Source organism: Dryas octopetala, chromosome 3 (genome assembly GCF_963921425.1).
Source record: "Dryas octopetala chromosome 3, drDryOcto1.1, whole genome shotgun sequence".
NCBI classification, from domain to species: Eukaryota; Viridiplantae; Streptophyta; class Magnoliopsida; order Rosales; family Rosaceae; genus Dryas; species Dryas octopetala.
In genome coordinates, this window is record NC_141368.1 from 22,717,691 (window position 1) to 22,730,921 (window position 13,231).

General features: G+C 36.6%; 2 protein-coding genes across 3 annotated transcripts; one reads left to right on the forward strand and one right to left on the reverse strand.

Moving 5' to 3' along the window:
* Positions 1-268: 268 nt before the first annotated feature.
* Positions 269-4,185, forward strand: LOC147291842 (uncharacterized). The gene is made up of 9 exons (XM_086236040.1): positions 269-309; positions 391-564; positions 646-753; positions 840-909; positions 1,009-1,071; positions 1,669-1,748; positions 3,220-3,367; positions 3,447-3,536; positions 3,913-4,185. Exons 1-9 carry the CDS (start codon positions 269-271, stop codon positions 4,183-4,185), a joined length of 1,047 nt encoding a protein of 348 aa, XP_086092166.1.
* Positions 4,186-7,329: 3,144 nt separating this feature from the next.
* Positions 7,330-13,010, reverse strand: LOC147291843 (Hyp O-arabinosyltransferase-like protein). 2 transcript variants are annotated; one of them, XM_086236958.1, is made up of 9 exons: positions 12,875-13,010; positions 11,326-11,930; positions 10,322-10,389; positions 10,029-10,230; positions 9,636-9,733; positions 9,460-9,529; positions 9,252-9,323; positions 8,924-9,037; positions 7,330-7,912 (listed from the first exon to the last, which is right to left on the reverse strand). In XM_086236958.1, the coding sequence occupies exons 2-9, from the start codon at positions 11,743-11,745 to the stop codon at positions 7,817-7,819; spliced, it is 1,140 nt and encodes a 379-aa protein (XP_086093084.1). In that variant the 5' UTR covers positions 11,746-11,930; positions 12,875-13,010; the 3' UTR covers positions 7,330-7,816. The 2 variants fall into 2 exon arrangements, with proteins under 2 accessions (XP_086093084.1, XP_086093085.1); XM_086236959.1 differs by lacking the exon at positions 12,875-13,010 and having other exon boundaries at positions 11,326-12,803.
* Between the last annotated feature and the right edge of the window lie 221 nt (positions 13,011-13,231).

Here is a 13,231-nt window from a genome sequence, read left to right on the forward strand (position 1 = left end):
TAGTAGTGGGTGTTTTTAAAAGCTACCTCTAACATATATTGATAATTTAACCTAGAAACGTGCCAAAGGAAAGGGTGAGAAGCAACATAGGGGGAAAGAGATTGTGTTGAATCTTCAAACAATGCCTATGCCATTGAAGTTGTTGTGCATGTATGCACAAAATGTATTGAATGATGTTCAGACAATCAACTTTTTAATAGAGGCGGATGTTTTTGGGGCAACTCGTAAAACCCACCTTCTGTGTGAAGATATTGTCCAATTTGGTGGCATGGTTGAAATGTCAGCAACCTGCATTGTGGTTTACATGAGGTATTTAATGAGACTACTTTTCTATACATATTTATATCCAGCAAAAGAGATTATGCAATTACTTACGGAATATTTTTTTAGGCACCTCTACGATGTGGTAAAGAGGTCAAAAATGCTAAGTATGGTTGGTTTTGTTGACCCTGCGAGAACTGGTGCGATAGGGTGTGGAAATGTAACTGAAATATCAAGATACTTGGCAGATAGGTTCGCTGGATCTCGTGATGATAAGATTTTTTTGGTCCCTTACAATTCCGAGTAAGTTAATCATTTATGTGGTCATTGTAAATACTGCTTTCCAGCCAGATAAGGTATTTAATGAGAATTATAAATGTGTAGAAATCATTGGATGCTGACTGTTATCAATCCGGACAAGGAGATTGTCTATTTCATGGACCCAATGAGAAGACGTCTGATCGGTGATGAATGGAAAACTGTGGTTGACAAATAAGTTGATTAGATGTCTCATCAGTTTTTAAGTTCATTTACATATATCAGCAAGTGTTAAAATCATTTGGTTTTTCATGCGATAGTGGGATTAGAATCTTCAATGCTCAAGGGAATAGACAAGGGCGTAAGGCAATAATCTGGAAACATATGGCGGTAGGTTGGCTTGTTTGTAGTTTGCTTTAAAACTCAAATAACAGATTGCTAAGTGGACTGTATATGTGCTCATTCTAATTAATATTTATTTGCATTTAGGGCATTCCTCAACAGCCAAGTGATAAGGAGTGTGGCTATTTTATTATGCGTTTTGTGAGTAAGGTATGCATTAGTGAAGTGTAAGTAACTTGGCATTATGTTAGTCATGTGAACTCTGAGTAGTGATATGAAAATTGTCTTTTACTTGGAAATGTTGAAATTCTTTTATTTGTTTTGTGGCTAAAAAATTGGAAATGTACTAAAGGAATAAAAGGAAACAAATTAGCTTGGGGGAGTCTGTTTTGGGTGTATGCAAATTGAGAATACTGGGTGGATTCTTTCAAACTTGTGGAAGTGGCCATGTTATATAGCTAGGCCCCTGTTTGATGATCACTTGTGTGAATTTGAGGTTGATTTCAGTTTGATTCTAATTAATGTAGTTATGCACTTATATTATTAATAACAAATTCATGAGTGGTCTGGTGCAATTTCTTTAGGCCATTGGGGGATTCTGTTTTGGGTGCAGTTAGCTTAGGACATTTTGCTGGTTATATATGTGTGCTTGATTCTTAATTAATGTAGTTGTGCACTTATATCATGAGTTGTCTTGGCCTTTTTTACATAAGGGGCATATTGTTTATTTCTTTCTTGAATTCATTATGTTTTCATTTTGGGTTGAATTTTCTTTTTAATTACTACTCCATTTTTGCCTTGTTTCAGTGGGAGCGAAGGAAGGATAACACTTATACCCAAGAAGATATCGATGAAGTCCGGGCTGAATGGGCAAACTTTGTGGGGCAGTATATGTAGATCGAGTAGAAGGTGGATTTTTGACGTATAGCATTTTTGAACTTGATTTTGTAGGCCATGTGTTTAGCTAGACTAGCTTGGGGTATATATATATCATTGATCACTTTGCTAGCTTTTTTTGGGTGCTGCCAAGATTGATAGCTAGGCTTAATTAATTGCTAGATTAGATTGATGGCAGCAAATTGGTAGATTAGAAACTTGATGGTTAATTTTTGTGTTATAGATGATTTTTGTGTATGGCATGGCTGGTTGTGTGAATAGCATTGGGTTAAGAGAGTAAACTACATATATACAATTACTAGCTACCTTGAAATTCCTTTTAATATTTGGTACTTTATCAATTCCAAAATCCTTATTTATTGTGGATTAGTTTAAATTTGAACAAATTGTGATTTTGTGAATTAATGTATAATTTATTAAGAATGTTAACATTATAAAGGGAAACATGCTATTTGGAACAATGATGTTGTAACAAAAACACCTAGTTAGCTATTTCAGGTACTACGTGCCTATGTGAACCAAATGTAAACAGAAACATTTTACAACAATTTTTCTGACGAAATCGTGGTCTGTAACATTAACTTACAATGGTTCAATATCAAAAACCGTTGTATAATCCATAACAATACCACACAAACCTTAGAAAGCCGATGTATCTAATACCTATAGACATCTAATTAAACTTGAAAAATTTGTATCTTACACAACGGTTATATAGTTAAAATCCGATGTTCTTAAATTCATAATACAACGGTTTCATATAAACACCATAGTATGAAAGACATATACACATCTCAAACACCTATTTTTAGAATGACCTATACCACGGTTAGGATCCAAAAACAGTTGTTTTAAGGAGTATTTCACCTCGTGTTTATAACTAAAATAGTTGTAAAATACATGTATTAGTAAACGTAACCATTGTGTATATATATACTCAACAACAGTAGCCTTTAAATCATGAGATTTTTAGAATGTATATACAACGGTATTTTTGTCATTACCATTGTGTTAATGTAATGAAGATAACGGTTTCATATAAACACCGTAGTATGAAAGACATATACACATCTCAAACACCTATTTTTAGAATGGCCTATACCACGGTTAGGATCCAAACACCGTTGTGTGAATGAGTATTTCAACTCGTGTTTATAACTAAAATAGTTGTACAATACATGTATTAGTAAACGTAACCGTTGTCTTAAGAGCATAAAACAATGGGTTTGAGGAGAAAACCGTTGTGTAGATATATACTCAACAACAGTAGCCTTTAAACCATGGGATTTTTAGGATGTATATACAACGGTGTTTCTGTCATTACCATTGTGTTAATGTAATCAAGACAACGGAAAATAACCGTTGTGTAATGGTACCCCAATAGACGTCGGTCGATTAGACGACGGTATTTTGGCAACTTACACAACGGATAAAATCCGTTGTGTATTACGTTTTTTGTAGTAGTGGGAACAACAGAAACTGCAAACACTGTACCTATCCCAACCGAGGCGACCAACTGAGGGAAACCTCCAATGGCCAATGCCGAAGACATCACCAGCCCATCCCCAAAATTTTGACCATCCAAATGCCTCCACCTTCTTCGCCTGATGTAAGTTTTACACTTAGAAATATTTTTTGCTGAAGATTTCATTGCTAAACTCTTATCCCTCCCCATTTTCTTAATGCAGTCTGATCTTGAACTTCATGAAGAACTAAAGCTGATTTCAGCCGTTCGCACCGTTCAAATACGAAGGGCCGATTCATTCAGACCTTCTCCAGTGCCTCGATTGAACGATGATGATGAAGAGCATGCTTAGGAAGTTGTAGCGAGAACCATTCAGACGGGTTATACAGACATTCTTTCGGATGAAGTCTTCGCGCATTTCCTTTCGGTAATGGATTTCCTTTTGTCCAGACGCATCTTCCTCCCAGCAGCAATAACTCAAATAACTAAATGGAAATATATGGTTCTTGCCAGCCGTCCTGAGCTGCTAGAGAATTATAGAAAATGGGTTCAAGGTTAAGAGTTAAGCCAACGTCTTATAGCCTGTCAACGAGAAGTATTCCCTCGTAAAGATGAAGTCTAGACTCTTAAATGCCCGGAAACAACGTAACTTTATTTATGGTGAAATCCTTCGTCTTCAAGCTCAATAGAAAGAGGCTGAAGCCAAAGTCAACCGTCTTTCGGCAGTGATCAAGGAGAAAGCAACTCCAGTCAAAAGTTTTCATGCCCTGAAGAAAGAATATGAAGACTTTCTAAAAGTCCAACCGAATCTATACGCATCATTGATTTCTGTTGAAGCTGATTGGGAAGCGTTATGTGCCTTCGTGGGTATTCAAATGGGAGTGAAGACCGTTCCAGACGAGGCTAATGAAGAGGACCACCAAGAAGAGGATGTCGTAGGCGAAGATAACAAAGACAACTGAGAAGAGAATCATCACATGAATGAATTAGATTAACATTTTTTGTAGGGTTTTTTTTTTATATTTAGGAAGTCTCGGCCGTAATTTTCAGGCCGAGAGAACTGTATTGAAAATGATTATGAGTCACAATTATGAATTATATTTGATTTTTAATATGGTAACCATTCATAATATTTCTTAAGATAACGGCCATTGATGAGGTGGTGATGAATGTCCTTATCTAAATCTTTAAGTTGATAAGTCCCATCATTTAAAATCTTATGTATAACAAAAGGACCTTCTCAATTTGGCCTCTATTTTCCAAACTTGTTTCATTGCTTGCGGCCAGGCAAAACTTACCTCCAGACCAATTCTTCTTCGGTGAAAGCCTTGTAATTAATTGACTTGTTATAGGCTCTTGCGGCTTGCAACTTTTTTACTTTGATCTAATCTAAAGCCTCATTCTTTCTTCATCAAGTTGTTCTAATTCAAGGAACATTGCTTCATCATACTAGGCCGTCTTTAGGCCGTGCTGGAATGCTACTCTTGCTTACTTAACTTTAAGCTCAACAGAGAGAACTGCATCGTGACTGTAGGCCAATGCATATGGGGTAGTTTCGGTGGCCGTCCTTTTGATGGTTCTCATAGCCCAAAGTGCTTCATAAAGCTTCTCATGCCAAACCCTTGGGTTATCATCAATCAATTTTCTGATGATGCCCTTATGACTGCTATACCTAAATCGAACACGGAACTCTCCCGGTCGCCTTTTCTTCGGTTGTATCAATCATCAAAAGGTTCTTTGAAGAGCTCTTCGTAGGCCGAAGAGAAATCTTCGGCCTTGGTGTTCATCACCCCAGTTGGCCAACCATTCTTGTCACAGCCTCTGAAACGAGTAACCCCAACATCAGAGTCATAGGCTCTGGCTTAGGAAAAATTCACAAAAACTTGGAAAGGCTTGAGATCGGCTTCAATGACTTCAACCTTATACCCATTCCACATGACCAATTAAAGTAATGTGGACGGGAAGCATAGGTTAGAATTAATCTAGTCTCAGCCTAAAAGGGCATTGTATGGAGACTTTGTATCTGTGACATAAAATGGAGTCCTCTGGGTCTTCCTTCCATCTTTAAGATCGACCAGAAGGCATCCATCTGCCTTGTGAGGATGACCCATATAATCAGTTATATTCATTTCGGTCTTAATTAGATCATCATCACTCTTTCCGAGCTTTTCCATGACTTTTTGAGGCAAGATGTTGATCGTTGCACCAGTGTCGATAAAAACTCGGTTGACCGAGACACCGTTAAGGTGGGCCGTAATATACATCGGCCCAAGATGATTAGCTACGTGGGCCGGAGGTTTTTCAATCACCACCTTTCTCGATCGGGTTACAGCTACGGTCCCCGACCTTTCGACTACTTCCTCGTTTATGTTTTGGTCATCTACAATTTGTATGGTCGGAGACTCCTCGTCCCACTCATCCCCATCCAAATAACTTGGCTGGTTTAGAGGTGCTGCGAACTTTAGAGGCAAGGTGAACACCATTCCACATTCAGCTTCGGTGAACGAGCCGAACTGGATATTCTAGGCTTTCTTTAGTGGCTGAGTTATGGGCTCTGATTCTTTACGTTCGATCGACCGTGGTCCATCCTTAGTCAAGAGATACTTCGGCAAACCTCTCTTGATGGGAGTTTCTTCGGTCGAAATCATGGCCGTCACTCCCCTTTCTGGTACTTTTACTTCCCTAACCTTTGCCTTAAGCTTCTCTTCAACGATTAAACCTTTATTCAAGATGTTTCTAACTCTTGGTGTCGAAACGGCCGAGGTTGATGATTCATGGGGCTACTTTTCGTCCCCTTCTTCAGGATTCCCTTCGCCTTGCCTCCCAAGTGCTGGTGATTCAACGTTGTCTTTCTTCACTTTCTTTTGTCTGACTATCGATCCCTGCCGCAGCTTCTCTAGCATATTGTGCCCGTCTCTATTGCCTTCTTTTCTGTGAGTTACACATTGGTTGAATCATCCCCGGCCGATGATGGTACCATCGGTCGTCTTCGGGAACTGGTGGCTTGTAGGTCTTTGGGATTCGGTCCAGGTTCGGATGCCACCCAACTTTCTCGGTCCTTGGTCCTTTTGGTTCTTTAGGCCTCCATACTCAAGTGGTTGGTTAATGGGTCCGATCCTTCGGCGCACATGCATACGTTCTGGCGACCGTCATAATCGTTCAAAAAAACGACCTCGACTTGAGCCTTCTGCAGCCTCTATTTCTTTATCCCGACTTAGAGACCTGTAACTATCTTTATTCTTAGGTACCCATTGTGGGACCCTTCTGAGTGCTTCTCTTTTCCACTTTTCGGGTGCCAAGAATTCCTTTTCTTCTTTCTATTGTTCCTTATTTTCGACCTTTTCTTTTGGCCGAAAAATTTCTACGTTATTCTCTTGATTGCCCTTACTATCTTCCTTTGTGAGCACAATCATTTCAACTAGCTTCCCCTGAACCAAATGTTCGAGCTTGACTAAACATTTGCAACAGCTATAGAGAATCACAATCATTTCGTCTTTCCTTTCTCATTTGGTCCTAGTCGCTTTTCAGGGAAATCTAGGGCAGCCATATGAGCGCTTACGCCAAAAGGAGCTTTCTTGATCGGCATTGGTCCCTTATCTTTAGTTGGAAACTCGAGTTCCTTCTTTTCGACCATTTTTTGAATAGTCTCAGAAACCTTGCTGTTTACTCTTGACAAGGTGTTTTGGCTCCAATCTCGGAAGCCTTGCTTTTTATAATGATTTTAGTTATATTTTTTTAATTGTCTTAGTTTATTATTTTTGTAATTATTTAATTTTATTATTTTTTAATTAGTTTTAAAAGGAATAGACACTTTTATTTTTAAAATTATCGTGTGCTTGACATAATCAATTTTTAATGGAAGTTATAACAAGTGTTAACGAAAATTTTTTGATTGAGACTAACATTAATTATATAGTCCTTAATTGGATCAAAATGAAAACATAATTTTTAACAAAAAATAAGGGTATAGTTGGAGACTTGGAGTCCTTTTATTAAAAAATTTCCAATTTTGTTAGATGAAAATGATTTCAATTAAGTCTTCGTTTTCAGTCAATCATTGTATTTACGTCCCACGCTAATGCATATGTTCAAATATCCCACATAAATTGACCAAAACCAAAAAATATATCCCACATAAATAGTACATAATAGAGTCTACATCCACATTTTAAAGAACCATCTGTTCAGATGTTTTCAAACGAGAAAAAGAAAACAGAAATCGTTTTCTTCCCAAGAAATAAACACAATCTCAGCAAAATGGAAGGCCCTCATTTATCCAAAATTTATGCCAAATGACCCTGAGCTGTATGCTGTTGGCTCATGGATTACACTGACTGATTGCATATAATCGATACAATCCAAATTGCAGCAATTACAAAAGCCAACATTCCAACCATGTTGCTCTTACGTGAACCTTTAACCTCCAAACACACTGAGTTTCCCTGAAGTCCAAGTGTAACCCAGAATCTTCTTCATTCGAGACATCACAACATTCTTATAATCTACTTACGATCAGAGATTTGTGTACATTACTATTTCTAGGAGGCTACACTTCAATCAGAATTTTCTTTCTCTAAATATATCAGTGTACCATTATAAAGCAGTAATATCTTGAGTGCCGCCAATTTCTATTGTGTCCCAATTAGGAATGTTAGCAGTAGCTTCGTTCACCATCTTTACAAGGGTAGCCTGCAGACAAAACGACCTAGTCACAAATTGACACAGAGAGAGAGAGAGAGAGAGAGAGAGAGAGAGAGAGAGAGAGAGAGAGAGAGAGAGAGAGAGAGAGAGAGAGATCACTTTTATTAATACAACATGACAAACCATGTAAACTTCAATCCAATAATTTTTGTAATTGACTAGTACAATACATCTCCCCATGGGACTACATTGCTCCCACCAGAGAGGACCAAATTTGAAAGTGGCAAATTACAGATATTTTGTTGGAGAGTTGGAGGGTGTCAATAATATACCCGAACTCTTATAGATGAACAAAGAGTCAGTCAGTCTGAAAAGTTAATTGGTTGCAAAAACTTCCAATTATTTAACCAAATTAAACAACTTGGAGGCTGCTTCTAATTGGAAACTTGAAAAACAAAGAAGAGATTGATTAAACAACTATAACTTTGATATTGATACAGGCCCAACGTCTTTACCGACAAACTAATCCTAAAATACAGCTTTCAGCATCTCTTTTTTTTTTTTTTTAATAAATTCATTTTCAATTTCATAGGTCTTAGTATGATCAATAAGCTAACACAACCACATGCTGCATCCTACATAGAGCTTTAGCAAAGAGAAACTGGATAAAGATGCCAAGGACAATTACCATTTTGAGCTCATACTCTAGGTAACCCCAATATTCCTCTGTCTTTTAACATGCACCCACCATGAATAGAACCTTAGAACTTACACCCCACCCCCCCCCCCCCCCCCCCTCAAGTTAACCTTTATCTGAGTGCAACACTAAAAGAAACAAAATGCTACCAACCTTAAGTCTCAAAGAGCTATAACATTAAGAAAGCATATTGCCAGTACAAGCATTTGAAACTAATGAAACTTCACATAAATTATAAATGGAGAGAAGTAGTGCAGACAAATACATAAAAATATAAAGGTACACCAACTATCATCCAAAATACAAGATGCCCCAAAACAAAAGATGGCAATTGTAACAATAACAACATTTCTTAGACGTACCACACTCTCAGGAACCCCAGGAGGGGGTAAGGGAAGGTTTCTTGGTGGAGGTCCACGAAGATATGATCTCTTGTCGAATCTCCACTCCCCAATTTTGCCATATGTTAGCTCACCCTAAAGAGTTAGCAACTTTAGATAGTATTTATATGTTAATAGATTAAAACATTTTTCCAAGTCCAGCTGTTTAGTACAAAACCAGAAACAGAAGAGCAAGAAGGTGGTTGTAGTACTGACTTAGTAACCTCAAAACATGTCCAAACTTTACCAATGCATTTAAATGCAGAAAATAATAACAGGAATAGACAAAAAGGGAGGGGATGATACATGCCTTTAAATTGTAGTCACATCCATAAGTATAATGAATAATAAACTTTTTACCGATTTCCAAATCCCATGGAGGCTGAAAATTTGAAGACAACGAGATTTTGTTAACCACCCACAATTTATATATATATCAATGTTGTAATTGAACCTAATGAACTCCAAAATGCAAATCAACTTTCATATGAAGAGCTTCACAAGGTAAGATGCCAAACCTGCAGCATGAAGTCCTTCCGAAGAACATGCTGCACACCATGCAAAGCAGATGCTACAGCATACGCATACCTTAGCTCATCAAAGAAAATCAGAAGCAGACAGACACGTTAATGCTGATACCTCTAACTGCTGGAATAAATTAAATTCAAAAAATTAAAGTCACAGTCAAACTTACATTTCTAGCACCCATCCAAAAGCTTTATCAGTCTCTGTGTCTTCTTTCATCCTCAAAGAAACATTCATCCATGTAGGGGCAATCTTTTCTAGCAAATCCTGAATAATTGCATTTATTCATCACGACTCAATTTTTCCCAACAGAAACAAGACATATCTATATATATATATATATATATATAAATATATAAATCATCAATAATAGCTCCAAAATTCATATATGATGAAATGACAAATGGTGAAGAAGACACAAGCACAGAAAACTAGCAATACCATTAAAATTTAGAAAACCCAAAAATAAATTGGCACATCAACATTTAAATCTCAAACATAATAAAGGCCATCACGAAACTAGATAAAGTCAAACAAAGCATAGTAGTCCAAAAGAAATTACCTTCTTGATAATTACAGGGGAATTGCCAATTGGATCAATATTTGTGACTGGGCCATTCTCCTCAGGATAATACTTTCTTAAGATCTTCTCATTCTGAGCAGGTTTAATGTAGAAAAATGGGAAAGCAGCTGGATATCCTCCCTGTCCCAAATTAGGAAGAGGATTTACAAATACGTGATCAGGCTCTGCCATCAAAATATATCTGCAACAACAGAAGAACGAAAAGGTTTCAATACTCAAGTGGAAGGTAAAACATAGAAAAATTCAAGATCATCAAATATGCACAAGCTCACTCTTCCTCAATTGTAGCCTTTTCCAGCCATTGCACAAAAGCCCATGGTCTATTTAAGACAATATATCCCTGCATACAAAATTTGCAATCATGTCAGAGAAAGTAATTATATAAAAAATTACAAAACACATACTATCATTTTTCAGAATGGCAATGATTACGTAAACAAACTTTTTTTATAATTAAATAAAAGTTACTGAAAAAGCCCTCAGTGGGTTCTACTTATACCCTTAAACACATTTGATTGCTTGCTAAATCGACAGAGCCCAATCAACATTATATGGACACATTGAGGTTGGAGGTAAGGAAAAGTTTCAGCCATTAACAAAAACAATATCATAAAAGTTTACGTATGATTAACAATAACTTCAACTATATCCATGCAAGGTCTGAGCTTTGGACATGGATCAACCTACAGTTAAACTCATTTATCATAATTCATAAGAAATAACTAATATGTGATTATTAGCAACTTTGAAATTCTGCATATACAATATCAGCAACTTTGCACAAAGGATCTAAGTATTAGATGCAAAACATAAAATAATGTTGATATCAGCAACTTCGCATGCCATCATCCAATGAACAGAAAACCGTTAAAAATGTTGATAACCTGGATCAGCTTCAATCCTTCAAATGATAACTCACGTTATTCTTCTCCAATATATTGCTTTTCTCCACTCAATGTCATTCTTAACTTTTTATTTTTCTTTTCATTTTGTTTGTCTTTTTTCCTTTTTTCTCTCTATTTTCAGTCAATTCTCAAATAACCCTCAACTCCTGGAGCAGTCCAGGTATCTCATATTGCCAAGATCCCTTGTTTTGACTTAGATGAAAACATAGAATGGTTCAAATAGAGAACATCACAGCCGATTGGTATAATGAAGGTGCTCCCTTAGGAAGGAAATAAGAATTCCCAAGTAAAAAGTAGAAAAAGCATGAATGAAAAATATAAAAAGAAATCGAATATAAGTAGCCAATAAGTGAAAAGGCAAGAAGCCTAACCCGATCAAGACCCGCAGGTAGAGGATCAACCACCACAGTGGGAATCTCATCCATCAAGTTGTCGGGACTTCCCGAATGCAAAATTCGAGTAAATCCTCCCATCTCTGATCCAGGCAAGTCCTTATTTTTCTTATACCAATAGTACATAATGCGACACTGCCATTTGCTGTAAGGAGCATCGGTTGCTGTTAAGGCAACATGGAATGGTGACTTGGAATTCTTGAATTTCTTCACATTCTCAGGCATCTCAATAATGGGGTCAGGCAGTAACCCACCATTCGAATTACCATCTACCCACTTCCCAACAGATCTATAGTGGATTACCATAGTTAACAAATTATATGTGGCAAAGAAAAACCCAAAAGCCAAAAGAACTAGAAGTAATGGTGAAGCTCGTCCCATGTTTTTTCTCCCAATCATTGTTTATTACAAATGAAAAATAATCTCTGATTTCCCAGACTCATAACACAGAAAATTTCCTATTCCATAACAGCTAAAAAAGAAAATATTTCAGCTTTTCAGAACATAATGTAGCAGCAGCAGCAGCAGCAGCATTAAACTCTTCTTTTATCTTGTACAACTTCCAGAAATGTATTCAGAGATACCTACAAAGTTGCAAACTCCAATAAGAAACTCCACACAAATTAGCCCAAAAGAAAATTCAAGACTTCACAGGTCAAAGGTTTACAAAAGATCTACAGGAAATGGAATATGACTTGACCCAGACACATTTAAGAAACTCTTAATCTATCAAACCCATTTCAGTTCATAGTTCATAGGTTGCGCACATGATATAGAAGCAATGAACACTTTCTATTACAGAATTTCAAGATAACTTTTCAGGAAACACCGACAAAGTGTAAGCATTAATAAGCAATTTACACCAAATTAAGGACAGTATATCAAAGTTAATTATGTAAAAAAAGAGCACATGCGGTCCACTTTGAATCAAATTTCAAACAAGTATGATGATAATTGTCATATTTGAATATTAAGGACACTCAAAGTGAATCAGTAAACTTATATAACCCATTCAAATCGCTCCTTTCCACCAGTCCAAAGCATAATTTAGCACAACATCCTTACGAAAAAGAGGGGGAAAAAGCAGCATCCACAATTCAAGACAAACATACATACAAAAATTCAACTCTAACAAGAAAACTGCAATGGATTACTTGCATAACAATGTGAATTATTGAATTCAAAAACATTGAATAGTCAGAAACATAGATCAAACACACTCAAAACTCTAAGCTATTGTAAAATTTTATTATAAGAAAGTTAAACATATTCTATTAAGTCAAACCAGAACATAAAAATTTAGATATCCAATGTACATAGAATTGAGAAACCAAATACACAGTTCATAGTCATACCATTGAAAACCAAATAAAAAAAATAAAAATAAAAACCTAGAAAAAATAATCAGACAAAGATTGAAGAACTAAATAAATGTAGGATTCGTGTCAGTTAGTAAAGCATAAAGCTGAAAGAATATGGGTTTTGGAGATCAGATACAGAGAAAGAAAGTGTGTGTGAGAAGGACGACCTTGACGTGCGCACAGGGGGAGAGAGAGTGTGGAAGACGGGTTTTTGGATCAGAGAAGAGAATAAAGAAATGGATTTGTCGATTTGACAAAGTTGGTGTTGTGTGGTTCGGAGTCCGTCCTTTCTGTCCTTTTCGGTTTGGAGCGGGAGTGACCTTTTATACCACCAACTAGTACAGGCCAGTGGTTTTATTTTTTTAATAATATTAGGGATTTCCTTTTTGCTTTTTACATTGCATTACATTGTCCGATTATAATTGATGCAAAATAGTACTTTTGGTTTTACCCACTTTTGTTTTGTCTTATTGGCAGTTTCATGTTTCTTCAAGTAGAGGTGGCAATGTGTGTTGGTAGATTGT